Genomic DNA, 27,010 nt, shown 5'->3' with positions numbered 1-27,010 from the left:
TGACACTTTTTTCCTTGCAGGAAGCTGTCTAGTCTGGACTGGGGAATATTTTAACAATCAAAAGTTGTTTAGTGTGGAAAACATTCTGCTTTTCAGCAATATTATTAATATGGAGGGGTTAAAGGAAGAGGGGTAGACAGTATTCCTGGGATAACAATAGGCTATAAAGGGTGACAGAGAGGGGAAAAAAACATAAATTATGCGCAACACCAGAATTTTCACGTATTTTTTGTGCGATTAAAAAACAAACTTGACCTGATAAGACAATGTTCTTACAGGGGAAGCATAGTTAAGGAAAAAAAAGTGTGGGGGTGGAAAAAAAGGCCGGTGGGAGTGGTACAAAAGCAAATGTGCGCCGCCCTACCAGCTCACAAAGTTTGGAAAGTCCGCTCACTGTTGCGTCGGCGAACGCTCGCACATGTTGGATTACAGAGTGCAAACGGCCAGACTCGAACCTCTGACAGTAAGTCTTGTCATTCATAACTTCCGAGCTTCCTCGCACGTTTATGGCCTGTAACAGTTCATTTCTGAGCCTCACTCTCTAGTTTCCGCGTGTTTTCAGACAGCTGGATGCTGCGCTTATTAAAACGCCGTTAAATTCGAAATAAAAAACAACAACCCCGCCATGGCTAAAGATTGAAGAGTCCAGTCAAGGGGATTCATTTAACCGTATTTCTATCATTACTGTAAAACGGAGTCCTCTAGGCAACTACCAATCTTTAATTCACAGATTTCACCTTAATTGCGCAGTTATAAACCACTTTTCTTGCCGCGCAGAGGGAAATATCGAACCTGTTTTCGTTTCCAAGTGCGCGCACAGTTTACACAGGCTCTTCCTTTGGTTCTATATGAATCGCATAACAAGAACAGCCCCTCCGTGTTATCAGATCTCAGCATTGTGGTTTTATTTAAAGTCAGCGATGTGCTTCCTGAAAGAGCGGGCCAGAAGTGAGTGACCAGCAGATAACCCCTGGGTTCAGACCCCATTGTGCGCCAGGAAGACGGGTAGAAATATTGTGGGATTGCCATCCCACTGAAGGAATTTAAGGGTCTCCAGCAGCATCTTCCTCGCACTTACAGCTTGTCCCTGCTGGCTTTTGGCATTTTCAGATAACCGTTCAGATTACAGGCGGGCTGCGGTGTCCTTAGTCCTGGTTACTAACGTCCTCACGTCGATTCCTTGTTTGTTTTCTGGATTTTCCCCAACCGACAAAGACTGCTCGCTGCTCTGCTGCCAGACGAGAACCCGTCCAACTTCAACACCCCACTCGCTAGAGAGCCCATCCTCAGCCCAACGCCTCAAACTCAGTGGACATGGAGGGTCACACTGTCAGGATCTCCCTGCTCCTGTGCATTGCTGCCACAGCCTCAGGTAAGCACTTCCCATCCTCCAGTTATTTGAGACGATGATATATCGGCCTGTTGCCCACGCCAGTGCAGACTGACAACAGATTATACAGATGATCGTCACGTTTTAAAGCATTTTGTGCCTCGGCGGCGTATTTTTGTGCTCCTGCAGCCTGCGCCATCATAATCTCTAACTCAAGACGTAAAGAGATTGTTAAATGCAGTGTATATTCATGTTTTATAGTTAAATCGAGGGTTTACATCAGATCCGCACAGATTGGGTGCACAGGAAGTTTTTATTGTGAAGCATTTCACTTGAACTGTTTATCCCTGCAGCGTGTAAAAGATTATAGAGCACAATATTTTAATAGCTTTGGGAGATGAATATTATTATAGCAGAGATGAGCACAAAGCATATGTCTCTCCAAATGGCTTTCGCACTGTTAAACCAGGGAGCCACCCCGGGAAATGTTTGTTTGTGTGAGTTTTCGCCGGTGAGGGATATTTCTACAGGAAGACAGGAGGGGAAAAAGATGTTGTTTTGATGCAATCCTCCAGCATCACCTCGGCCAGCTGCCCGTGGCAGCCTGTAATAAATTCAAACTTATAATCCGAAGGTGACATATGGAAACCCAAACCCTCCAGATGCCCTCGGGCCACAATCCAGCCTCTCTGACCGCTGCTCTGTGGTGCTGCTTTGGGTTGTTTGGGCTCTCTCTTCCCTGCAGCGCTCCGCTTTCAGCTAATGAAACAATGCTGAAATCTTTAGTTGATTCAATTTGTTCCTGGTGCCGACAAGGCTTTCCAAATTGTTCTTTTTGTACAAATATCAGCATGGAAAGCTCAGGACGTGCAGAGGCAATTTGAGTTTTCCCCAGGTCAGAGATATTTTTTGGGAATCTGGTGGAGATTAATTGGTCTTTTCAACCTCATGAATATGGTAAATCGTTTTTATGGATGTGGCCAACCTGTGCCTACTCCCAGACAGGACTAAATTATGTTAAAACTCGATTTCTTTTGAAGTTTCTCTTGAATGGCTGAGTTTATGTAAAGCGCGGTCTCCCTCAGACGCTAAATGCCATCAAAGAAAGCATAATGCATCCTGCTGTTATGCAGCACAGTTTTAAGATGAACTGTCGGCCCAGAAAGGTTGCCCACTTTCATTTCTCAGTGCTCTATAGAGCGAACCAAATCACTAACATTTTCCCTGCCTTCAAAACTGCTGCTTAAAAGGCGCTTTGGAGATTGAAAAAAAAAAAGAATGGCGGAGGCGAGCGTGTGCCGCCGCTGCGTTTGTGCCAGAAAAATAAGCCGGCTGGCCGGATCTGACATCCGCGCCGACCTCCTGCGTGACCAATCGTGACGCTTCCACAGGTTCTAACCATCCTCCCAGCAGGAGGGCTGGAGAGGCGGACTGGCGGGGAGCTGACCTCGCATGGCTCCGCCGCAGGGGACCGGTCTCAGCGTTGCCTGTCTGGAACGAGCTGCTTGTCTCGGCCTTAATTGCCGCTGTCACACGCAGTCCCGAATTTTCCATTTCTTTTTTCTCCACTGCCAGGTCTTGAGAAATGTTTATGTTCTTTAGTGGCTCGTTCCTGCGGCTGCTACAGAAGCTTTAGGAAGGCGACCCAGAGGGAGACATGACGACGCTGAAGCATTAATCAAAACACTGGCGTGACAAGTGCCGGTTCCTCCGTCTCCGGAGTTGTTTATTCATCATTTCCTTGCCCAGCATCGTCATATTAATTGGTCATTTTTCACTGACATTGTCTCAAGAGCTCACTGTCCTCATCGGAGGAGTGAATCACAAACGTAGAGGCGTGAATCACTGCAGCCAGCGGTGGAAGATGTACAAGTTCAAATTTGCACATCCCCTCCACTACACGGCAAATAAAGCGGCGTCTATAGGTCGGCTATGATCGGAAGGCTGTAACTTTAATAACTTCCAGGCGTGTTCTGTATCGCCGTGGGAGTGGACCAGTGTGAAAGTTCTACAAAAGAAGAAGTAAATAGAAGGAAGAGCAAGTAAATCAAAAATTTGCCCAAAGGCTGCATTGATTCCCACGAAAGCTGTCAAACAATTGCTAAATGGGGCAGTTCTGCTTGAGGTTTATTGGAACTTTCTTAATCTTTGACCTTGTTCCCGTTGAACATTTTTGTACTGACACATTATTTGATGCTGCCTGAGACGTGAAATGAATGAGGAGCGAGCCGTTACGTCTCGTTGCTGTGTCCGTTGTGAAACATAATAAGCGATTCATATGCAACGTTCCAAATTTGCTCAGGAGGATGACATCTGCGTCTAATTTCTCATTGCGTTATTTCCCAAAGCCTCTGGGGGGTGTTTCTGTGTTTTTGAACAGGAGTGGGTCCGAGGATGGGTGGATCGGTGCACAGTCCCACATTGCGGCAGGTCGTCGGCAGGGTACCACTTCCACGCTTCTGTTTGTCCTGATGCTGAAATACCAAAAACAGCTGCAGTCCAAGATAAACTCCAAACAATCTGAGCTCCGTGGCGACTCCGCTGTTGCCGGGAATAAGCCGAGTGGTCCAACGACTTCCAAAACCTAATGAGTGAAACTGTGGTCGTTGCGTAATCAAGATGGAGAGTCTTTAGTTTAAAGACACAATTCAATAAAGGCGTCAGACATTTTAGCATAAGCCTTTATTTATATGTAATCTTGGGACACAAGAGCTCAGGCTGGTCTCGCTGCCTCTCTGTGACATCAGAACTGTGCTGAAATTGAAAATGTGGCTGTTTGTTCCGTTTCCACATCTCCTCACAGTCAGAATTTATTTGTCCCTGGATCATTCTGATGTCTGATACTCATTTATCCTTAAAGTTGAGTGAGTTATCCTTTTTAATAAAAACCCAAGGATCTGCTTTTGTCACAGGCCTTTGGTTTGTTGAGTGGTTTGTTTGGACATAACTCAGCTTTTGGGCAGTTACATAAATGAAACACTGACCCAGTTGCATTGATTTTTATCAACTATAGCACCTAGCTTTAGCTGCTGCTTTGCTGACACTGCCCATCTGCATTAACTTTGCTTCATTATTCCATTTACTTCCTCTAAAGCGGTACCTTTGTCCACATTTTTCACCTCCCGTTATGAGGTTTGCGTTTGTGCTTGGGCCTCAACCCCTGAAAAACACTCTGATCAGATGAAACAGAGTGTTTTTCTAATGCTCATGTGATCAACGGTAAACTGCACCGTTCTCTCAGCCTAATCTAAACCACGGTTCCACATGTATGTGTTCAAACCGAGGCTACAGGGTTTTTGAAGGAGGTGCCCTGGCTCTGCTCTTAAGAGATAATGGATAAGAACAATGTTATTTGACGGAGAGGAAAAAAGTCAGATACATGAACAATTATCGACGCGTCCAGCTCTATTTGGGATGTCTGCACACCATTTCCTGGGAGGAAAGTGTTGAATATGGCCCTTGCAGCATCAGCCTCCCCACTGGGAGCCAGTCATCTCTACGCTAAAAGCCAAACCGCCGCTCGGCTGCCTACGGCAGCGCCTCCCTCCACGGGCTGGAGGAAAAGCACAAAAGTGATTAGCAGGCTGCCGGGGACGGAGGAAGGGCCGTCTGCGGATGTATCTCAAAGAGGGAGAGGGAGCGAGACAGACAAACAGAGATAATAACATTCATAAAGCTTGGTGGAGACAGTCGGGGATGGGTGGGGTGTGGTGGGGTGGGAAGGGGATGTCAGAACCACATGACTGTTGAGGGGGGTTGATTCTGAGCGAAGATGAAATGAAGGTATTGACAAAATGTCGATAGGAGTATTTACAGGATAGAGGAAAATAAGAGCAGCTGATTTGTCCACAGAAACTGGGTGTCCGCTGTTCAGAGCGACGGGTTTCTGGGAAGCCGAAAGATAAAGAAAAGCTTAAAAAGAAACCGACGAAGAAAGTCCGTTCATGTGTTTGTGTGGGGGGAGGAAAATGGCGTGGAGAGAGTCAAAACAGTCCACTTCCCCTGTTTGACTGAAGTGAGCCAGCGTGGCTTGCAGTCAGACTGGGTGGCAGAGAGACGCGACCAGTCGTCGCTGCCACAGACCGATTTCAATCTGCTGCAGTGGTTTGCCCCTCCCAAATAACAATCCACATCTGACTGCTTTTCCTCTGTTTGAATACGGTGCCAGAGAACCTCACTGGCTTTCTCCCCTCTTGTTTGTTCCCACATCGTTTTTCAACACTCGTCGCAATTGAACCGTGGCGCTTTTCCCAATGAACGTGCAACATAAAACACCCTTTAAAAAAAAAACAGCTTTATTCTCAATGACGCCTCAGCAATATTTAGAGTGTACTATGAAGAATGTTAGGACCTCCCGTTGTATATTTTCTGGGGTGGCGTTCCCATCACAGTCCTGACTGCGGGTCCTGGCACCCTGCGCCTGGCAACTTGTGCAGTTGCAGCAAATGGCTCATTAGTAGTGGCCGAGATAAATGCCTCATCAGCACGGCGACCTCTTGCGCTCATGTCAACATGACCGCTGTCTGTGGAGATAAAGCCTGGCATTATAAATGCTTATCTTCAGCCCTGTCTGCCAGTGTTCAGCCCCGGGGTTCTGCACACAAGCCCCCAAACGCACCTGTGTTCGCACCACAGTTTGTTCTCAAGATGTCTCCCCTTTTGAGGGGAATTATCCCACCGAAATAATAAAAGACAGCATGTCGGCTGTCCATTTGTCCACCGCTGTGGAAATCCAGCGCAGCTTTGTAGTGGAACTGCTTGATTCAGTCTGTGGGTGGGTCGTTTTCCTGTTGATTCAGGTGCCGCTCGAGTCACTCTTTATTTAGAGAACATGGATCTCCGCGTGGTGCGTGACAGCGCGCATGTTTTTTTTTTTAAGTCATTTTTCATCCCGGCCATCTTTTAAGTGACATTTCATGTTCGGGGACGAGGGGCAGGGCCCGTCTGAGGCCGCAGACATGAAAATAAATGGAAGTCGATATAAAACCCCCTACAAGGACAAACCCGCCAGAATGACACGCAAGTAGGTTTTCTACTTCAGTGACTTTTAAGCGCCGGATTTTCCATTTTGTCAGCAAACAGAAAGTGCGACTCAGAAGAAAAGCCTGGAGACAGGTGACAGATTATTTTAATACAGCTCACACACTGTACCTGCTCCAAATCCAACCATCAAACGCGGGATACTTAATAATCTTTACACATATGCTCCAGGGAATAAAGCCCCACTCGTCAAAGTGCTCCTCTTTGTTCAGACACTTCCATTAGTTAAATAGTGAAAATGAAATCATACATCTGGAGCCAACTCATGGATCTACTTAATGCCCCCAGAGCCCTCGCAGCTTTTGTCGTATATATCTTTAAAGACAACTGGCACGTGAATTTCAAGACTCTGAAAGGGAAAGGAAGGAGAAAGTTCCCCCGTTGGAACCGATGAAGACGATACATTGCCCGCGTGGGAGGATTAAAATAACTGTGAATTAGCACGGCAGCGCTAGCTTTTTAAATCTCTCGCACCGCAGTAGTTTGTCTACTCCCCTGTTTGCGCTGGGGTCAAAGATCACAGCTCTGACTCCGCTCCCTTCAAATGTGTTTCATTATTATGCCTCCCTCGTATCAGAAAGCATTAATATTTACTGGCAAGGAAAAAAAAGAGCTAATCTCTGTCGGTACTGAACCATATGCTGCGTGAAGCTACATTAATCTTGAATGATTGGGAGCAGTCGCTGTTGTGACTCGTGTTGTGGTTTGCTCACAGTTAGTGTGAAACCTGTCAGGTTAGTAAATCTACTCACCAATTAACACATAGATAATTAATTGGGTCTTGCTGGTGCTTTGTCAGTATTGGGGGATGAACTAACCGCATAAGCGATGGGAGAAAACCGACCGTAGCCAATGAAAGATGGTGACCGGGGGCCCTACCAGACGTGCACATTAACGCGACTGTGTACTTTTGGTCATTTGATGCTGTCTGATCCTTCTGCATGGGAAAAGAGCAGGCTGGCAGCCGGCAGTCCTCAAAGCGAGTGAGGGAGGAGGGAGCTGTAGACCTCACGCCGCTGTCAGACTTGTTGTTTAGCCAGCTTCCGACAACGACGAGAGGACGGACGAATGGCTCCCAGAGGTGTAAACAGAGACAGTGTGAAGACAGGCTGTCTCCAGACCCGCTATCACATCCCCTGTTCCTCTCCAGCAGACGCCACACGCAGCACACGGCATATGAGGCAAAAGGCCCCCATTAGAGGGGCTAATCAGCAGAATTTTTTGGTAGAATTTCAAGACTTGACTGGTGGGAGGTGAGATGGTCAGGAATCCTGTGTGTAATGTGTAGCATGCAGGGGTGAGAGGCCAGGGGACAGTGCGGGCCCCTGCAGAGCACTGATAAGGGTTTGTTTACCTTCCTGTGGATGGTCAGACCTCAATCTGCAGTTGCGGAAACGTCGGGACAATAGGTGTGTGTGTTTGGGAGTCCAGAGACTCTGGCCAGCCTTGAAGCTCCGGTTTCCCTGTGCAGTGGACTCTGATCAGACCGCTGAGCCCCGTCCTTCCCCCTTCCCCATCAGGAGCCTTGACACAAACAGTTTACTTCACCCCGAGGGAGACATTTGGTCTTGAAGTTCCCTGATGTCAGAGTCCTTCTTTCTTCCCCTCAATCTTGCCATCGTTCTTTCTCTGAATCAGGTAACTCAGGGACTAACGAGGTGAGTGGAAAAGCAACTTGTCATTGGGCTGCAGCTATAAAGTCCCTTGAATATAAATCAAAATTTAGCCGAGGTGTGATAAAAATTAAAAATTCAAGGCCTCTGGTAGACCTGCCGATGTGCCGGCAGAGCCAGTGTGATAGTTGCACATTTTGTACAAAAAAGCATTTACTTTTGGAGAGATTTGCGCTCATTTTATGGGGGACAGGCAATAAAAACTCCCTATCAAAATAAAAGAAGTCTCCTTTGGTCTTCCACGGGTTGCTATATATGGTGGGGGTTTGCATCTCACTGTTGTGTGAGTTGCGCCATGGCGAGGGTGGTGCCGGGCCCCGCGTCTTGCCAGTTGTCGCCTTTGTATTCGGACTTCTGACAAAACGCAGTAGAGGAAAGAGAAATACAGGAAGTCCCCTCTGGAGGGGCCACCTTTGATGGCTCTTTGTAATAAATCCTCAGTGTCTCCAGTACTAAAGGCCATGGATAGCTACTGGCTTCGTTGGAACAGTTTGCTTCATATATTGGACTCTGTTGATGATAATCAAGAGCTGAATATTAATAAAATCCTCCATCCGCAGGCTGCATTTTTGCTAATACCCTCATCTGATGACTGACAGAAGCTGCAGAGTTAATGTCAAACGGATGCTGAAATGGATCCCTATAACGAACAGTCGCAGATGTCCCTGTTGAAACGCTCTCGGCTGGCCCAGTCGAGTACCTTTAACCCCGCCTGTCCTTGTTAAACCACTTTCAGTTATTCTGCCGTTGAGGCGTGAGGGCTATTCAGGAAAATGGCCCTCACTGACGACAAACTGTCCATTATTGGCTGATATTTGGCTGCACCCTTGTTCATTTAATTCCCATTCCGTCCAGTTGCAGGAGTAAGTTTAATTTGTATTGAATTTTGCCAGAGTGCCCATTTACAGTTGGCCATATAGTGTCGTTACCATGGCAATTGGCAGCCGTGCGCGGAGGCGTAGATATCAAATTGATAACCGTTTTAACGTGATGTCCCTGGCCACTGAAACAAAAATTTGTGTTAGAAGTTAAAGCAACGGTCACAATCAAATCTGATTACACGTCCTTTCCATGAATTGAAGGTATTTTCTACCCTCCCTAATGTCCCAAAATGCTTTCAGTTCACATCTCCCCCTCATACCTAACATCTAAATGGAAATCACCAGCATCCATAAACATGTCTCGCATGGAATGGGAAATGCAGAGGACTGATATAAGTAGATAAAGAGGACCGAGAATGGAATGGTTCTTCTATACCTCATTTACCAGCAGACCGCTTAGAGGGGCCATTGGCATTTCCGGGGTCAAGGGGGCAAAATGAATGTTCTCCACATCCGAAGATGACTCGCAAAAAAAAGAGATGAATCGTGCGTGCATGCTCATGCGCACCCGCTCACACGCATGCAGAGGTTTACCGAGTCAGCGTGATTTATAGGGAGACCTCTCGGGCGACAGTTATGGGCTGTTGACTCTGTCAAGGCGGAACAAGAGAGAAATAACTTTATGGAGGTTGAGCAACAGTCATTAGCAGAGTCGGCCAAAATAACAGGAAATCAGCCTTGACCTCTGCTGCTGGGGGGGGTGAAAAAGGATGAATCTCCAAAAAAAAAGAAAAAAAAAAGCTGGACAGGAAGAAAAAGTGTTGTAGCTCCCCCATCCAGACAACAGAATAAAACCTTTTCAGTTTAGCTTATTAATGTCTCAGATCCTGGAATCAAAGCTGTTTGTGATCTGACAAATAGGGCCACTTAAATTCCACTCTGGGTGCCCTCGCAGCAGATTATGTAACACGTCCATCCTCCCTCCTTTATGTTTTTTTTTTTCTTTTTCTTTCTCACATTCATCAGTTTCGATCTTGATCTCGCTGTCTGTCCATTCTCAGGCAGCAGTAGTGATGACATTGTCTCAACCAAGGGCTTTGATTAGCAGCGCTTCTAAATAAGGCACATCCTGTTGACCTTCCTAACTTTGCAGTTTCCCATTAACCCTTCCTCCTCCCTACTTCACTTTGGTTTCCATCCCGCTTTTTCTTGCGTCTTGCTCGCTTTTTTTGTCCCCTTTTTTTGGCCTGCTGTCTTTGGTCTGGGGAGTCGTTTGATCCCAGTCAGGACACATGTAACTGTCCTTTCACACGCGCACACACACACACACACACACACACACACACACACACACACACACACACACACACACACACACACACACACACACACACACACACAGAGCCCAGTCGTTTGTTCCTAACAATTTGAGTGAGTGTTCGGACTCTACTGGATTAAGTCCGCCTCTGGAGAAATTCCCAGGTTAAACTGGTAGGTGAGCGCCCTTGATGGATTACTGCAGGCCGGTAACCTGACATGTTTGATAAACCCCGAACAGGCAGATTCACTTTTAAACAGTGCAATCCTGCACGCACATGCACACACACACACACATTTAAGCAAGAGCTGGAAAATCCTTTCAGGATGACTAATAAAGAGAGTGAACCCACGTCTGTGTGTGATTTCACTGAGGACGTCGGCTGTATGACACAGGTCAGGGGCCCTCTGCACTCTGTAATGTGAGACTATGAGACTGGAAAAAGACCATTGCAGACTATTAACCTGTATTTATTCCTACTTTATAACCCAATCCTTGAGCTGAAATAAATGCAAATGAATTGTGTTTTTATGCCTCTGCAGCTGCCACGTTGGTCAGTGTTCTCCAGGTCAAGCAGCTGCTGCACATTTTACAGTTGGGGCAGAAAAGAATGAACGTGATTGTTGAATGGATGACTGTACAATTGGAATGTGATTGTATTCCTATGAATTCCTGAGCGCGCTCTCATGAAAAATACTGTCCCAGTAAATGAGGCGTTGAATAATTTATTACAGATTACCATGTACGAATGATTTCCTGTTTAGGTTGAAGCTGAGCAAAATTGCTTCACTTCCAGGAGAAAACATGGAAGCTAAAGCTAAAAGTATTCAACTGCTCCATAAGTGTTGCAGGCATCAGATAAGGGAAGGCCATCCTGAAAATAATGTCTTGACATTTGGCACTATAAGCTTCAGCACCAGAGAGTTTACTGAACTTTATTTTCTGATCCTGCCACTTAACGAGTTGTGCTGGATTTTTTCTTTTTTTCACAGCATTGCTCCAGACCTGCGTTCCGGAGGGGAAGAGCCACAACCCGTGGATCAACATAAGAGAGATGCTCACTGGATGCTGGAGCAGCTTCGTCAGGAATGACAAGTCAGAGGTCCACATCCTCAGCCTGAACTTTGACTCCACAGTAAGCATGTCAGGGTTATTTAAGAGTTAAGCGTGTGTGGCTGCGTCTAACACCTCGTAAACATGCCAGTCGGCGCTTATTAGGGTACCAGTTTGGATAGATTTTCATTTTCTGTGCACAGCTGCGCACTTTGTCAGTCTGCATGCCATATGTTGCTGCGTGACAGTCTTGCAAAGTCAAACGTGGAGGCTGGTGTGTGTGTGACTGTTACTTAGCAGCGCTTGTTTTGCCTCTCAGCTGTCGGCAGATCAATTTATCAAAAATCCGATTTGGGCTGGCTGGAGCGGAGGAGGGGACTAAATATGACAGATAGCTAGTCGCTTGGTAACAGCAAGCAGATGTAGGCTGTCACATCACCTCACAGCCTATTTGTCAAATAAGACTCAGTTCCTAGTTAACTGCTTTTTTCTCTCTGTCTAATCACCTTAATTACCAACAAGCTGCATCCTGATTGGCTGGGAGGACGGGGTCACACGACAGGTTAGATTGTATCTACATGGAGGAAAAGTGGAGATTAAAAAAAGTGAATGTTTCCTCACAGTCTGACTTGAACTCTCTAAACCTTTTTCCCACGCTGGGAGATGCCAAAAATAAAAAAAAAGTAAATAAAGAAATGTGTTCAACCAAATATCTGCTTCATTTTAACAGATGCCAGACCGAATCTGCACGTTTCCCCACATAGCACTTCGGTTTGCTCCACACTGAACAGACTCCAATGACTGAAAAGCTCCCCAAGACAGTTTTTAGGCTTGTTTTTTTAAAGGAGAATTTATCGCACCGCTTTGATTTTAAAACTTTTAGTTTTAGGGAATGGCGTCCCAATGTACTGAGAGAAAACTTTTAATCTATATGTTGGTATTTTGGTGCCGACTCCATTTTTCACTGTCCGGCGGCTTCGATCAGCCCACATTAGTCATTTCTTTATCAGCCTGGTGCGTACGTGTGCTCCAGAGTCCCTGCTATAACAGCTGCCGTGTGTTTTTGTCTCTGAGTTTTGGGACATTCTTTCTCATTTGTTGTTGCAATGAGGAAAATTGATATTAATGCGGCCAAAACGTTACAATGGCAGAATTGCACAACACCCCGCCTGTCTGGATCTGTTGCTGAGAAAACGTTACTCTAAATTACAAATTAAGCGCTCAACTGATAAAGAAAAATAATGAAGAACCCTTAAATACGAAGACGAATGTTTAAACCGCTCATTTCGTGGCTGCCGTCGTATCTGTAACCAACTCTAACGTAGTCCGAGTTGGCTAATCTGCTCATGTGCTAGCGGGATCATTACAGTGCTTGCTAACATGCATAATGGATAACGAGGTGCTGTTTTGTCCTGATGCCTAATGTAGAAATAATTAGGTTCATCAAAGATGCTCACATTTAACGCTGTTGTGTAGCTTGTAACTGCACACGTCATTTAATTGAGACATCGCTGGTGGAAACCATGCGTTCTGTAACTTTGGAAGCTGTGTGGTCCAACCAGCATCTGTTATTCTCAGTTGCTTTGCTTTTGTAATGTAACTGATGCCTTAGATTTGAAGGATATTAAGCTTATGTATTTAAAACATATCACGAGAATGGGCCTGATCAGGCCTGAAATCAGAAACATTATGCTGCGTGGGAGATTTACCAAAAAAAGTCGCATATAAAAAAGTTTCTGAGCTTCTTTAAATTGGTGTGGGGGTTTGTGGGAGGATTTTGGCTGTGCGTGAGCTGGTGGATGGTGCATAGAGTTAACAGATTCTGTTCTCTTGTGGGGAGGTTGAGTGGGTGTTTTATCCTTTAGAAAGAAAAAAAACAAAAAAACGCCTAAGATCTCTTGACACACACTTCTTATCTGCTCTCGGCTGTCTGTTTAGAGCTGATTTTCCCTGTAAACACGCAGGAAAGCGGACGCGTTCATGTCTTGCCAATCCGTCCGGTCAGACAGGACCATCCCGGGTCAGTCCTGCTTTTATTCCCTCTCCCTCCGCTTTTCAAATTTCTTATCGCCGCCTTCCCATTCCAGTTTGTATTTTTTCTCTGATGTGCAATCTCACAGAGACGGTTGAATCCGACAGCTCGGCTGCCCGGAGAGTTAAAGTGGAGCATCGGGGGAGTGTTTCGCGCTCGCACAAGGCCCGCTGATGTCACACACTGGCTCCGGTAGTCAGGATCTTGGATCGCGGCCAAGACTCTGGCTGCGGAGCCAATTCAAGTAAAGGGAGAGAGCCAAAAGAATAACTGGAAACTGCATCAGCAAAGGCCCTTGTAAAAAAAAAACTCTCTCAGAAAAAAAAATCCCAAAAGAAAAACAATTGTATCTTGAAAGCGCAGAAACAGACACGGCAGAGGTGACTAACCAGGGTCCTGGTGAGGCTGCGTTCATAAGACGCAACGCACGTCCATGAGGGACAAAGGGAAGGGAACTAGACAGGGAGACAGCTACGCTCGTTAGAAATGCTAATTTAAGTAGCGCGCCGCTGGGTCGTCCCTGTGTGGAGCGCAATGAACTCCGCAAGAAAGGCCATTGATTCGTTTTACTGCAGGCTTTAGGTAGGAGCAGGTGGGAAGGCCCTTCAGTCCAATGGAAGCCATCGCGATACACATAGATCCACCTCACAACGCGTCATTATGGCAACACCGACACGGCACGCATGACTGCTCTCTTTACTTCTTCTCTCTTCTCTCTGCGTTATGCATTGTAGCTCCCCCCTCTGGTGGTTTCTTTGAACAGACGGGACATAATGAGGTACAGCAGCCTTTCTGCGTAATCCCTTCAATGGACAAAATGATTCGGTGTGTGTCCTTCACTGTGTGTGATGACTGATCCCTCTGTCCACAATGCCTGCGAGCTCCTCTCTCCAACACACCCGTGTTTTGCTAATAGGCAATTTGTTGATGTCTCCTCAGACCTAATTTGCTCTACGCTGGTCTGAAGATTTCCATAGCCCGAGCTCGCCATGGGTCTCTCGGATGAAGCCGAGGCAGCGGAGAAATGAATTTAATATCAGGGATCCACGCCGTTTTCCCCAGCATGCTCATTGTCTTCTCAGTAGGCCCGGCGATGAAAACACTCTGCTGCCAAATAAACAGAATCAAGTATTTGTGGAAGACAACAGAGTCCTGAACTGTTCCTCAACGGTAAACCGGCTCGAAAGTCTGGTGCTGGCGAGGTTTTCCCACCTTATTCGCTGTACACACAAGCTTGTCCCTTCACACCAATGCAGCAGCTCATGAAATTGAAGCCGGTTTGGGCCGAGGAGTCTCTTACTCCTGCAAACCCAATTATGCAGGACGCAGTGCAAAGTAAAAGTAATTAGCACCGGGGATGTGTTTGAATTACTCCAGTGTGCCTGGAAAAAGGAGGAATCCTCTCCCTCACTTATTATCCCACAGTGAAAGTGCCTGCTCTGCGCTTCGCTCCTCACTCACGTCCAACTGTACCAGGAGCAGCTTTACATTACACGCGTGTGGAGCGGGGTAATTAGGGCTGATTGAGAGTGACTGTGGTGGTGATTAGCAAATCGCATCATCATTGTATTACCCCCGTCTCAAAAAAGTAGCTAACGAGGTAATACGTTATGTGGGGGAATTATGCTAATTGGATTTTTATATACATGCACGAGTCGAGGATCTCGCTTGCCAGTTAGAGGAAGGAGGGATCAAAAATAGTTGCATCTTCTGACTTCTGATCTCCCCTGGTTGTGCGGAGCAGGAATGGAAGCTGGACGTGCGTCTCAGTCGATACGTAGGACAGACAGCTTCTTGCCCGTCTGCCTGGGCTCCCCTCACATGACCGGCTGTTCTCCATTAGACGCTTCTCCCCTGACCTTTCAGAGCTGCAGAGCGCTACATTTATTGTCACGACCCCCAGCTGGTTTTCAGAAAGTGTGCAAGGAAATCTGCATAAAATGGACCACTTATGGTTATTCTCCCATTCCTGCATGGGTCTGAGGTGTACTCTCAAACACTGGCATCGCATCAATGGAATGGTCCTGTTGTTCTCTCATCGCATATAAAGTAATTAATTACATTTTAATGCACCTATAAAACTCACAGCGTGGCCTATAATCTTGGTATTGATGTGGTTAATTACATTTATTGTTCATTATTTCTCAATCGATAACTCCTTGATGTATTTTTTTTGTAATTTTATCTTCCTTATTATTACTTCCCTGCATTTATGTGTCAAATTATGTGTATTTATGTGTTTCCTGCTTGTAGCAGGGATGGGAGGGAAGTCACATGATGCAACATCCTTCAAGTTAAAGATTATTGGAGAGTCTGAAAACAGTGTTGAAAAGTGTTTCTTCTCTCCTGTGAAGCTTGTGTGGGGACACTGGAATAAATACAGTGAATAAAAGCGATCCTCTCCTGGCCTGAAAGTACATAATAAAAGTAGACGGCTTAAAAGACTCTAAACCCAACACGAGGAATCCTTAAACCCCCCTTACCCGGATCATCAAATCTGAGGGGACTGATGGAGGTGACACCTCCACTAACCTTGAATTTAGGATGTCTAAACTGGAATATGTTGTTTTTCCCTCCCAGGATCCCGCGCTGTTCTTTCTGGATATGAACAACTCCAGGCCAATGAACCTCATCCTCACCTCAGCGAAGTTGTCTTACGCTACGTTTAGCCTCAACAAGGACGTAAACCTTTATGTGAGTCTCTCTCTAATCTGTCCCACCCTTTCCCTTCTCCTTCCTCAGCCGAGTTCTCCTGAACCTCGCTCGTTTCCCAGCCTGTGTGAGGCAGTTTTCTGAATCTTGTTTTTACTGTCCGCGCAGTAAAACAGGTAATAGAAATTAAAGGTGGCCAACAACAAGCGGGGCTGATGGCGCCACTCTGGGATTAATGTTGCAATAAAACGAGAGATTCTGACTTTTACACACTCTTTCAATATTTTATCTGCGATTTAAAGCCGGCCAGGCTGCAAAGCATCTCCTGTTAGCTCGCTTTTGTCCTGATTTATCCTGCAGTTTATGTGGGCAAAGTGGTTTTGGGACCCGAGGGGAGTCTTTTTTTTGTATTGTTTTCATCCAACAATAGAGTTTTAATTGTAACAGACTGGACTAAAGACGCCTGCGGATTATTCTGCTTACTGAGCAGTTTTTGTGGGTGACATCTCTTCCTGTCAGTCCCGCGTGAACGTTTGAATTTACATCCAGATGTTCTTGGCTGGAAAGATCGGCATAAGCCACTTTTATCGGTGGTGGGTTTTGACGTTATCGGCGCCCAATCTGGAGGTTTTGACGACAACCTCGGAAAACGACACGGATTTCATAGCAGGGTTTGTTTTGCTTGCATTTTTAAGTGCAAATCTTGTTGACGGCTGGTTGCCACATCCCCGCACAATGGAAATTGCATTTATAATTGAGAGATAAGGACGTGTCAAAAGGGAGAAATGAAAATATAGTTAAAAAAAACAATCAGCGAAGACATTCCTCTCTGGGGTGTCGTCGCTGGGTAATACGCTGACAGCCATGGTCCATCCTGAGAGGAGCCTGGACAACCTCTCTGTGGCTGCAGGATGTTTTCAGAGGATGAGCAGGTTCGCTGGGGGATAACACAGTTACGCAGCAGACTGCAGCGTCAGGAAGAAAAACAGCGTCTGTGCTGCATCTGAGCGAGTGCGTCAGTGGTTTGACAGCTGGTTAGTGTCGCTTTCGCCGCTCCTGTCGGCCTCAGCCCGGCTCACAGGGCGCACAGCTCTAATGGAGCAAACAGGCTTCCCAGAGACTAATCTCAATTAAAATCCAGCGTCACCATTGAAACGCCATTGTTTTTTCCGCTTTTCTTCCCGTCCGTCTCCCCGTCCGCCTGGTGCTGCTGCGGCTGGTTTTCCCTCTTTTATTTTTGGAGTTTCCCTCCGCATTTTTTTTTTTTTTTTTTTTAAAAACTCTTTTCAACCAACTATTCTTGGAACAGAGACAGATGACTCCCTCAGGCTTGAGCTGCACTGGGTGCTGACGGCCCGTGACGTCCGCGGTGTGGCGCGGCTCCGTTCGGGCCAGCTGCGCCAGGACCCCCATTGTTGGGAGTTGGCTGAGCACCAGTCTGCGTGTCTGGGAGATTAAGGAAGTTCTCTTAGGAGTTAATTTGTTTATTAACAGGGATTGAAGGTGACGTAGAAATATTTTCCACTTTTTCCTCCCTTTTTCCCCTTTGTTCTGGTCTTGAGATGCAAAGACATGCAGTCACACACATGCCTGTGAGGTCGGGAGAGGGACATTAGCTGCCCCCTAATAAACAAATACATTAATTCATACTGGATGCACATTTTTAATAAACACTTGTTTCAAGGAAGAGATGTATTTTTCAGCTCAGTGATCTCACTTTAAGGTCCTATTAAAGTTTTATGTTTTTTTTTCAGTAAATTGAGCTATTGTGCACGTCAGTAGGAACAATTGTGCATGAAGAGGCACAGTAATTACGCAACATTTTCCACTTGGGACTAGATGGTGAAGGACAAACATGCTCAAGCTTGAGCTCAAGATGAGACATTTCTGGAGGCACAGTTCTCTGAGTAAATTCTACATATGTCTCCTCTTTATTCTCATTTTTCACACTTGTAAACTCCATTATTCCCCATCAAGACGAGGAAACGCTGGTGTCTAGTCAATGGGACGTATGTATATATTTATACCTTGTATGGAGCCAGATTCCTGCCGTCCTCGGTGACGCACAAAGCTAAAAAAGGTCCCATTTCCTGGCCCCGCTCAGGAAGCAAAGGAAAGACTGTGGCTCCAACAGGGTTGTGCAACTGGACTCATGGATACTTAACCATAATAAACATTTCTTTTTAATAGAACCCAGCTCAGAGAATGGAGGGAGAGTTGGGTGGGGTGTTAAAGGAAAACCAGAGACAGGCAAACAGTTCTGATACTGCTGAAGAAAAACGGCTCAGATATCTGATGAATATGAGAATAAAGCCGCCTCGCAGCTGCACTTTGGTGTTTTTGTGTGGGTGAAAGTCTGTAACCTGGCCTCTTCTTTGCAGGTCAAAAATGACTCCAGAATTGTCCCTGTTGGGGGTCAGCCTCCCAGCATCCAAGACTTCCCCACCGCCGACGAGGAGCTGGTCGAGTGGGCGCGGCAGAAATTTGGGGGTGTGACTTCGTTCACGAAAGTGCGAAATCTGATAAAGGCCACGACGACAGGCGAGGATGGTGAGTGGCATCGGCTCAGCCGTGACCTGACACATCTGAGGCGTATTCTCCTCTTTCTTTTCATTCCTACTTTTTAAATGTATTTTTGTAATGTGAAAAACAATGTTTCTTTTGCTGTGAAGATCACAATAATTACGGCATTAGCATCAGCCCGGGAGCCACTCGGCAGGGGAAAGCACGGATGTGATGTGTTTTGTTTTTTTCGTCTGCCCACTAATCTCCTGTGGCCTCTTGCCCCATAAAATCATTTCATTTTTCATTCCTCGCAAGAAGGGACACGTTCCTTTTAGAAGCCGGGACGCTCGGGCAGTGCTGGCATTTAGGCTGGGGTCTATCCTCCGCCGCTGGTGCAAGGATGGGCTGTTTCGACCCACCTTGATTGTGCCGGCAGCCTCCTCTTTCACGACTTTGGATGGTTTGATTCCATTACGAAATACGTTTTCCCAGCCGCTCTCGCTTTCAGCGAATGTGGACTCGCGGTGACTCATCGTAAACAAGGACATTGGCGTTAGTCACGCTGCGATGCGGTTTATACCAGGATTTAAACAGAGTCTTTGGCCCATAATGAGCCAGCAGGTGAACTAGCGTAGGCTGGGTTGTAGGCGCTTCAAAAGACTGCGCGGCGAACACATCACGGGAGGCCGCAGACGGCCGCGCTGCAGAAGGAACTGTTGATCTCTGCACGCAGAATGCTCATTTAGCTTCCTTTCCTGCAAATGTATGGTGGAAAAGTCCAAAGGAGCACGTTGGAGTCGAGTCCATAACACAACTGTCAGGTCAGAGGCAGGGGATGCGTTCCTTAGATCTCAACAGTCTTGGCCATGTAACGTCATTTCTTTGAGGAGGCCGATCAGACTCTTACCGGAATCTTTACTGTTGAAGCCATTACGTCCCCGACGCAATCACTAAACAGCTTGTCGGCCTTTTTTTGAAGAAAAGAAAAAACTGGTTCACTTTATTTATGCTTATGAATTCATTTATTTCAGTTCTTGTTCTGTGAGCAGTAGGTGCACAGTGGTGACAGATCAGATGTGGTTTTGCAGGAACTAAAGCCGACTCTCGTGACTGCACCCTCCAACGTGAGGACGTGACAGAGAAGCGCTTCATGAAGCTCGATACAGAAACCAGGTCGTCCTCTGTCAGGAGCTGCCTGCCGCATCAGAGCCCGGGCGACCAGACCGAGCTCCACATCATAAACATCCCAGAAAACGCCCCGATTCGGTAACGGCTTTGCCCCCCTGAAGACGTGGCCCCCTGTGTTAGCGTCCTTGGCTAATTGAACTTCTTTATATCAGCAGCAACATCTCGCTTAAGGTGAAAAGATCAGAAGCTGAAAAGATCATGGTGTTCCTCAGGGGCCCTAATGGCACCACGTGGACCATTCTAACTCCAGAGGTAGAGAAGTTCGGCGTAAGTGCCCACCCACATGCTACACACCGCTTGTCAATACTATGATTCATCTCACCGCATGACGGTTAAATGACTCCATAACAACCTCGCCCCTGAAAGCCTTTGAAAATATGCTCATTAGTGGACGAGCACTTATACAAGACAGCCTCTAAGTGATCTATTTGAACATGTCTGTTTCTGCAGTCTAACAATGACATCTGGATGTCCGCCATGACAGCCCTGATTCCGCCTTTCTTGACGCTGAACAATGACAGCGCCGAGACCGTACAAAAGGCAGCTTTAAATTATTTCAAAGTCAGCGCGTTCACCAGCTACACCGAAGTCACGCCAGAGGACTCCATGATGCTGCTGGTTGTTGGACGGGAGGATAACCGAGCAGGTGAGGCGCCGAGACGCCGTTAAAAGCATCGTATTGTATTCTTGCCTTTTTTCCTTCCACGTGAAAAACAAACCAACCTGGATCCGTCCTGATTGCGTGAAGTGGGAACCAAACAGAAATGAGGCATTGAAGGAAGTTCTTTTATGGTCTTATTCCAGGGGCCAAACCAAGCACAAGACCAGCCATTTCCACAACGAATGCCCCTAATCAGATGCCCCTCGTTATGCAGCTCTTCACCTCCCCAGACTACCACTCTCCCCTGGACCCCAACGCTAAAGTGCAGACCGACAAGCGAGTTTACGCCGAGGCAAGAAATCCCGTTGTCGCCCTCTCTTACCTGGAGTTAATGCATGTCCCTTGCACCCATGTTTGACACGTCCCTGCGTTTTCTCTGTTTCCCCTGCAGATTTCAGGGCACACGATCGGAGATATCACCTTTACCATTAAAGTGATTCGTTGCTTCGTGAGCTCCAATGGCTCGTTTCCTGTGGTGAAGGATCTCCCCTTCATCCCAGAGGCCTGCGCTTCCAACACTTGTTCTAACAGCGTGCGACTCAGCTTTTCCTTAGATCAGCTCCAGGAGCTGACTTCTACCACGTGGGACCTGGAGTGTTCCGTCAAACTATGCTGGGTTGATGTAAGTGCTGATTGAGACCCTTATTGGTTGTGTGTGTGTTTTTTTTTTCTCCCCCCCTGAAAAGCAGCAGTTTAAATATATTCATTCTGTTTTGATGTCATTTTTATGGTCTTTATTACTGTAATAGATATGTGTAGAGGGAGGAAGAGTGAAGAGGAACCTGAAGGTCACTCAGCCATGTCTGCAACCACCAAGTGAGTTCAGTTTAAACTCCAAAATATCCATCAGGGGCTCGGTCTCACATACCCTTTTTAATGAAAATATATTAAAAGGCAGCTTTTTGAGGGTATTGCAGCATGTGCCAAGTCCCCTGCTGTCATGTCTTTCATGTATATCTCTGTCCCAGTGCACAAAAAGCTGAATTGCGCATGTGGAGAGTCTTTCAAATGAAGACCAGAATGCCACTTCTGTCATTTCTTGCCTGACCTTTTCTCTTAAAATAAAGGTTTTTGTATTTAATCTTGTAAAAGACAAACTGTCACAGCTTTTATGGGCTGGATAAGTTGCATTACTTTTACGTTTCCTTGCACTCAGAAATGAATCCCCCGGTCTGGGCCTCGGCTGGTGATTTTCATTCCTATTGTTGCCTTCATGTTAAAAATTGTGAGAGGGCAGTTACCATAGTAGTGAACTCAGGATGTGCGGCGAAGCCAGCAAGGGGCCTTGTCCTTTAGGAAGGTCTGCAGGCTGACCTTGTGGCCGCAATCACAAGTAATGGCCCTCTGGGATGGGGGGGGGGGTCTTTTGTGTTTTCCAGGGAGTCTGACTGTGTATGTTGTCCAAACAGAGCCACCGGGCCTTGTGCTATTGTCAGACCGATTGATTCATACAAGTAAAGATGTCTTTCTTCAAAGGAAGAATAGTCCCCCGGCAGATGATGTATTCTCAGGAAAATTCAAATGATTCAATTTCTGACTAAAAACAACAAAATAGATAGAAGGAAGTCAATGTTGATTCAATCACCGGAGTTTTTTTTTCTGCAGACATTTTTGCAATACTGGAAGGTACTTGTTTATTACTTAAGCTTAATCTATCTTCCATTTCCTTCCAGTGAAGAGTGATTAAAGTGTCTGTTATGGGGAAGCGGACTGAACTACTCATCCGTGCTTTCCTGTGTCCCGTTTGTCCTTTTAGACAGCAGGAACTGCTGCAGGCCAGGGGAATAGTCGCACGGGAACAGTGCTGTGTTCTGATTATGTGCCTCCCTGTGTCAGCGAGGTTTATATCAGCAGTTCTGGGCAGGTTGACAGGACAGGCCTTTCACTCAGGGAGTCACAGAAAAGGTCTCCTGATCTCCACGTAGATGGGAGCGTCTGCCGCCTTCTCCTGTTTACTCAGCTTTGCTGTCAAGTTCTCACCTAATACAAACCAGTGCAGCAACAGATCACACAAGGAAGAAAACAAAGATTAGAGAGCTGTGCTGTTTCTTGTCAAAAAGTCGTATGTGCTGCAGTACCTACGATAGCCCAGGAGATGTCACTGTTTCGGTTTAATGAGTTGTATTAAATTATCCTTTTTTTAAATTAACACATTATTTGTATAGAATATTTGATTAAAAACAAATATTTTCAATAAAAGTCCTTCCAAAGGTCCATTTTAAAAGTTTCTATACCTGCTGTAAGCTCATAAAGCAGTAGTTATCCTCATGCTGCAGAGTTAAAGCGCCTTTCTTAGGAACAGAACACTTCTGAGCCTATAGCACATTACAGGAGGGCAGGAGGCCGTGGGAGGCAGGAGAACCTACTGTTGCTAAGGTGATGGTTTTAATGTTGGATTCTTGCTCCATCCGTTGCAGCAAAGATACGTTTTTCTCCCATTTATTTCTTAAAACCTTCAGTTGTCTGTTAGTAGGTACTCTGTGGGTGTTTTGTACCATTTGGTAAAGTAAAATGTGAAAGTGGCGCTGATGGTGAAAGCTGTCACAGTTGTGTGGTGTGGCTTTGTTGAAGCAGCGACTAGCTCAAGGTCATCGTTTCGTGGGTGAGCTGAAGCGCTGGGATGCCTTTGTCACACAATCTGTCTCACAATATTGCATGTCAAAGGCCAAACAATGTTTCAGTGTTGTCCTTTCACTATTTCACGACAAATCTGAGGGGATTTTGCTATTGACGCAGCTCTCTCGGGTTTTTATTTCTCCCACCAAACATTTATTGAGCGTTAAAGTGCTTTGTGTGGATCTGGCAAGTGCGCAGAGATCCAGAGAACATCACCAATGGCAAGCAATTTTCCTGTTTTAATTCAACTTTCACAGAGGTGTAATTACTATAAATGCTCTGCAGTCTAAGGTCTGATCGTGTTCTCTCACTTTCAAGAGGGAAAGGTTGTATTAAAGGAGCGGAAACTTGTCCAACTGTAATTTATCGGTTCTGTATGCGTGTCTGGAAGTTGAATAAAAGCCGTGCAACTTATTTTGCTCCTGCAGCGCCCCAAGGTGCTCGGATAAGCTCTGTAAATGAAGCTTGCATACATTGTTTTTGTCCTGTGTGTGTTTCAGCCACTCCATGCTTTGATTTCGGCTTGGCCGGTGTACTTGGCATTGCATTCGGAGGCTTTCTGATTGGAGTGTTACTTATCGGCGCGCTGTGGTTTATCAAAATTAAAACAGGTAAAATGACCGCACAGAGTTGGTCCATAAATACAGGTCCAATTATCATGTCGTGTGGAATTAAACTGATCACATTTTGATTCAAACAGGCTACCCAAGCGGGCTGGACATTAGCTCCACTGCAGCAGGTCTCCCCGGTAAGGCTGCGTTTCTTTCGTGGTTTTTTTTTCTTCCCCCCTGTATCCTGTCATAAGTTTCCTTCTCTCCTTCCTTCAGGGTGTCCTTGCTCAGGAGCGAAACGACAACCTGTTTCCACCAACCCTTCCCCCTCTGAGAACAGCAGCGCTAACGCTAGCATCGGCAGCACCCAGAGCACACCCACCAGCAGCATGGCATGATTACATCTGAGTAACCTCCTCCAGCTGGCCGCCATCTTCTGTCAAAGTCTCATATGTGGGTTTTGTCTTGTATTGACTGATGCTCGAGAAGCATTATTATTGTCCATTATGCGTCCTCTTCAAATTCTCATTTAAAAAGCACAAGCCTGGTCTCCCATGCGAGCCTAAAATGGAGGTAATGTGGGAGTTTGTCACAAAAGAATGGGGTGGAGGCACCGGGATGGGGGGGCTCACCTCTGTGGTAGAGTCAAGCTCCCAGACAGGAAGTTAAAGAGGGCAGTCAAAAAAAAATGGCTTCCAGAAACAGGAAAAACAAACCATATCCCCCCAAGAGCCACCAGGAAATTCACCGCATTCCACTCGGTGAATTGTGCTTGTGTGACGGCAGCACAATAATAGCCAGGCAGAAGACAACCCAGTCAAAAGAATGACTTTGAAAAACAGATGAAAAGCGGCTTTGTGTTCACATCTATGCTACAAAAATGCAAAGTGCTTTAGCCTAGCTCGGTCCAACAAATGATCAACAAAACCTCGGGCTTTAAAGAGATCACGCATTAAGCTCTCAAAGAAAATAAACATCAAAAGTCCGTGAAATGCTACCCTTTGTCTTAATTTGAGGTTGAGGTCAATGATTTACAGCTACCTCCTGTTAGTTTGAACTCTGGGGTGAAGTTCAAATATAGAAACATTCTCGACTGTTTTTTGTCTTCTATTCTCATGTAGCTTGATAATCGCTAGTTCTTGCTAACCAATTGCTCTTTTTTTTAGCTGAATAAATGTATCTGTAGGAGACGCCAGCAACACTTCCAAGCCAATAACTGCTCCAGTAACGAACGCAGCAGCACTGCATATTCAGAGATGAGTAATGTGCCCCGAATTAGGTCAGTTTTCAGACCTCAGACCTGCGCATGAAACCAAGCGCCACTCGCGCGGCTACACCCACAGGGTGGAGTTTCCCTGAAATAGACCGTCTGGAGTTGAAATTCCTGTACTTTTCCTTACTCTTGCATAAGGTCCGCAGTTCCCAGAACCGACTAGAACAGAATAAGTTCTTATCTGCTGACAGATGCCGCCGCCATTCTAAATTTCACACATCGCAGCTAATCGTGTGGACAGTATTGATTGCATCGTGATCCTCGTGACCCAGCTGCAGCTATTTGTGGCGTGTAAAGATTTGAAGTACGACACTGGCCAAATATTGTCTGTCTGACGTGCGTGCACATATTCGGTGTCAGACGCTAATGCTGTTTTGTGATCAGAGATTGAGTGCCTAATGGCTTCTAATGGGTTTTGGAGCTTTCCAGCTGAGAGATTTTTGCAGTGATAAACAAACGGTTGTTGATCCGTGGTGACCGGACTGTCGCCACTTTCGTGAGGTGAAACTTTAGGTGCAATTGGGTTTGTATAATGTAAGGAAGATAATATATAAAATTGTCTCATCAAATAGGCCTAATTAGAGGATCCCCACCCCCCTTCCCCCAGCCTAGCAATTCACAAGCTGTCGCTTTCTCTGACTTTTGAGCTTTTGAACTTAAGACTGTATATTGTAAATACAGTTAGTAGCAATAAACGTGTCACCAGCGCGCTTCGACCCTGCAAGGACTGATTCACAACATTCCTCGTCGGTCTGGTTATCTTTTTTTCTTGGGGGGGGCACCTGTTGTCTACGTTAGATGGGCTGCATCAGCCACTGATGTGCTAAAGCTGCACAGACGCTGCGTAATGGAGATGAGCCACATCTGTGACGGTTGATCCGTGAACCCGCACAAGTGTAAACGTGTCTGTAGTCACTTCTTTTCTTTTCTTTTTTCTCCCCAAAGTCCCATCACACACGCTGTGGCGCAAGTAAATAATTTGTCTTCGCGACTTCCCCCCCTGGAGCTTTACATCATCGGCCACGTCCTGATCGGCTGACGCGTGCCACACACATGCACGCGCTCCTCCCATCCGAAGTCTTTTATTTATTTGAGCGCGAACCCGAACAGCATCTGCCATAACCTGCCTCCTCATCGTGCACAGCTTGTCCCTCTTTCATGCACATTTTACTGTTTGTCTATACACAGATGGAGCAGAGAGGGCCAGTACAAATTGCCACTTGAGTATTTGTGCAATATGATGAGATAAACTTGTATTTAATGTCTGTATGTAGTATATATATTTTTTTTAAAAAACCTTTTGAGTTGTAATTGTATGATTTTAATACTTGGAGGTGTTTTTCTTTTCCTTTGTCTGTGGAGAACTGATAATCGAAGCACTTCCTCCATTCTCTCTGCTTTACATTCGTGCTGACTGGGCCCCACGTCTGAGACAGTAGGTTTGTTTTTGTTGGTCCTGTCTGACAGCGACCTTTGACCCCACTGTCCGAAAAACATGACATATCTGCGCCGATGGCGACATCCTGACATCGCATTGTCTGGATATTTCAATGCGGGGAAGCCTCCAACTAAAATATTCCACAATCCTATTATTTCATTTGGGCTTTCCTCCCCGTTCAGACAAATGTCAGCCTCTGCACCTGGGCCGACCCGCTCTCGTGAGTCCTGACAAGCACGTAGCCACATCATTTGCTTGTTAACCCGGCAGATCTTTCCTTTTCTGTGACAGGAACTTTGCTCCCCTTTCAAAAAGAGTTCATTAAATATATGTGTCCTTGTGTGTGGGTGTGTGTGTGCGGGGGAGGGGGGTTCCAAGAGCGAATGGGAAACTGTCTAATTTTCTTTTAAGTTCAGATTTGTTTTGTTGTTTGTACCCAAACCTCTGAAGCTGTAACAGAACTGCTTTATAAAATGCAGTATTATTTGTGTAGTTTGTCGAGGAACAAGCCGACTGAAGTCGCGCCATTCTTTGATGTCCCCGAAGAAGTACATGTGTTGTCTGAAATTATCATAATAAAGCAAATATCAAAAATATCTGCCTGTTTACCACCGCCTTTGTCACAGTTGCCGTCTCCCAGGACAGACGCCATCGCAGAGGAACCGTGTAACGCGCTCACAAGAGCTCTGACAGAATAAACAACTCACTTTTGTGTTTTATTTGGCTGCTCGGCGGCTTGGCGCCGACTTCTTGATGCTCTGACTGATTATTTCACTGTTAATCATCAACAGAGCTGGAAGAGGGGAAAAATGGCTCTACTTCAGATTTGATCATGTGTCAGCGGCTTTTATAACTGACA

General features: G+C 46.0%; 1 protein-coding gene across 4 annotated transcripts; it reads left to right on the top strand.

Moving 5' to 3' along the window:
* Nucleotides 1–355: 355 nt before the first annotated feature.
* Nucleotides 356–26,747, top strand: eng (endoglin). 4 transcript variants are annotated; one of them, XM_029837502.1, is made up of 14 exons: nt 356–463; nt 1,216–1,372; nt 11,175–11,317; nt 15,848–15,961; nt 18,301–18,469; nt 19,513–19,690; nt 19,768–19,864; nt 20,063–20,258; nt 20,417–20,565; nt 20,665–20,895; nt 21,023–21,089; nt 23,390–23,500; nt 23,590–23,637; nt 23,717–26,747. In XM_029837502.1, the coding sequence occupies exons 2-14, from the start codon at nt 1,315–1,317 to the stop codon at nt 23,836–23,838; spliced, it is 1,683 nt and encodes a 560-aa protein (XP_029693362.1). In that variant the 5' UTR covers nt 356–463; nt 1,216–1,314; the 3' UTR covers nt 23,839–26,747. The 4 variants fall into 4 exon arrangements, with proteins under 4 accessions (XP_029693362.1, XP_029693361.1, XP_011602834.2 ...); XM_029837501.1 differs by having other exon boundaries at nt 357–463; nt 19,765–19,864; XM_011604532.2 differs by having other exon boundaries at nt 358–463; nt 19,768–19,879.
* Nucleotides 26,748–27,010: the final 263 nt, after the last annotated feature.

The sequence above is a fragment of the Takifugu rubripes genome, chromosome 6 (genome assembly GCF_901000725.2).
Source record: "Takifugu rubripes chromosome 6, fTakRub1.2, whole genome shotgun sequence".
Taxonomy (NCBI): domain Eukaryota; kingdom Metazoa; phylum Chordata; class Actinopteri; order Tetraodontiformes; family Tetraodontidae; genus Takifugu; species Takifugu rubripes.
Note: the sequence above shows the minus strand (reverse complement) of the source record. Positions and strands in the feature narration are given on the sequence as shown.

Bases quoted from the DNA above. Each gene is read 5' to 3' on its own strand.
- eng (XM_029837500.1), top strand. From the start codon at position 1,315: ATGGAGGGTCACACTGTCAGGATCTCCCTGCTCCTGTGCATTGCTGCC. The intron at 1,373-11,174 runs GTAAGCACTTCC...TTTTTTTCACAG, and splicing joins CATTGCTGCCACAGCCTCAG to CATTGCTCCAGACCTGCGTT. The intron at 18,470-19,512 runs GTGAGTGGCATC...GTGGTTTTGCAG, and splicing joins CACGACGACAGGCGAGGATG to GAACTAAAGCCGACTCTCGT.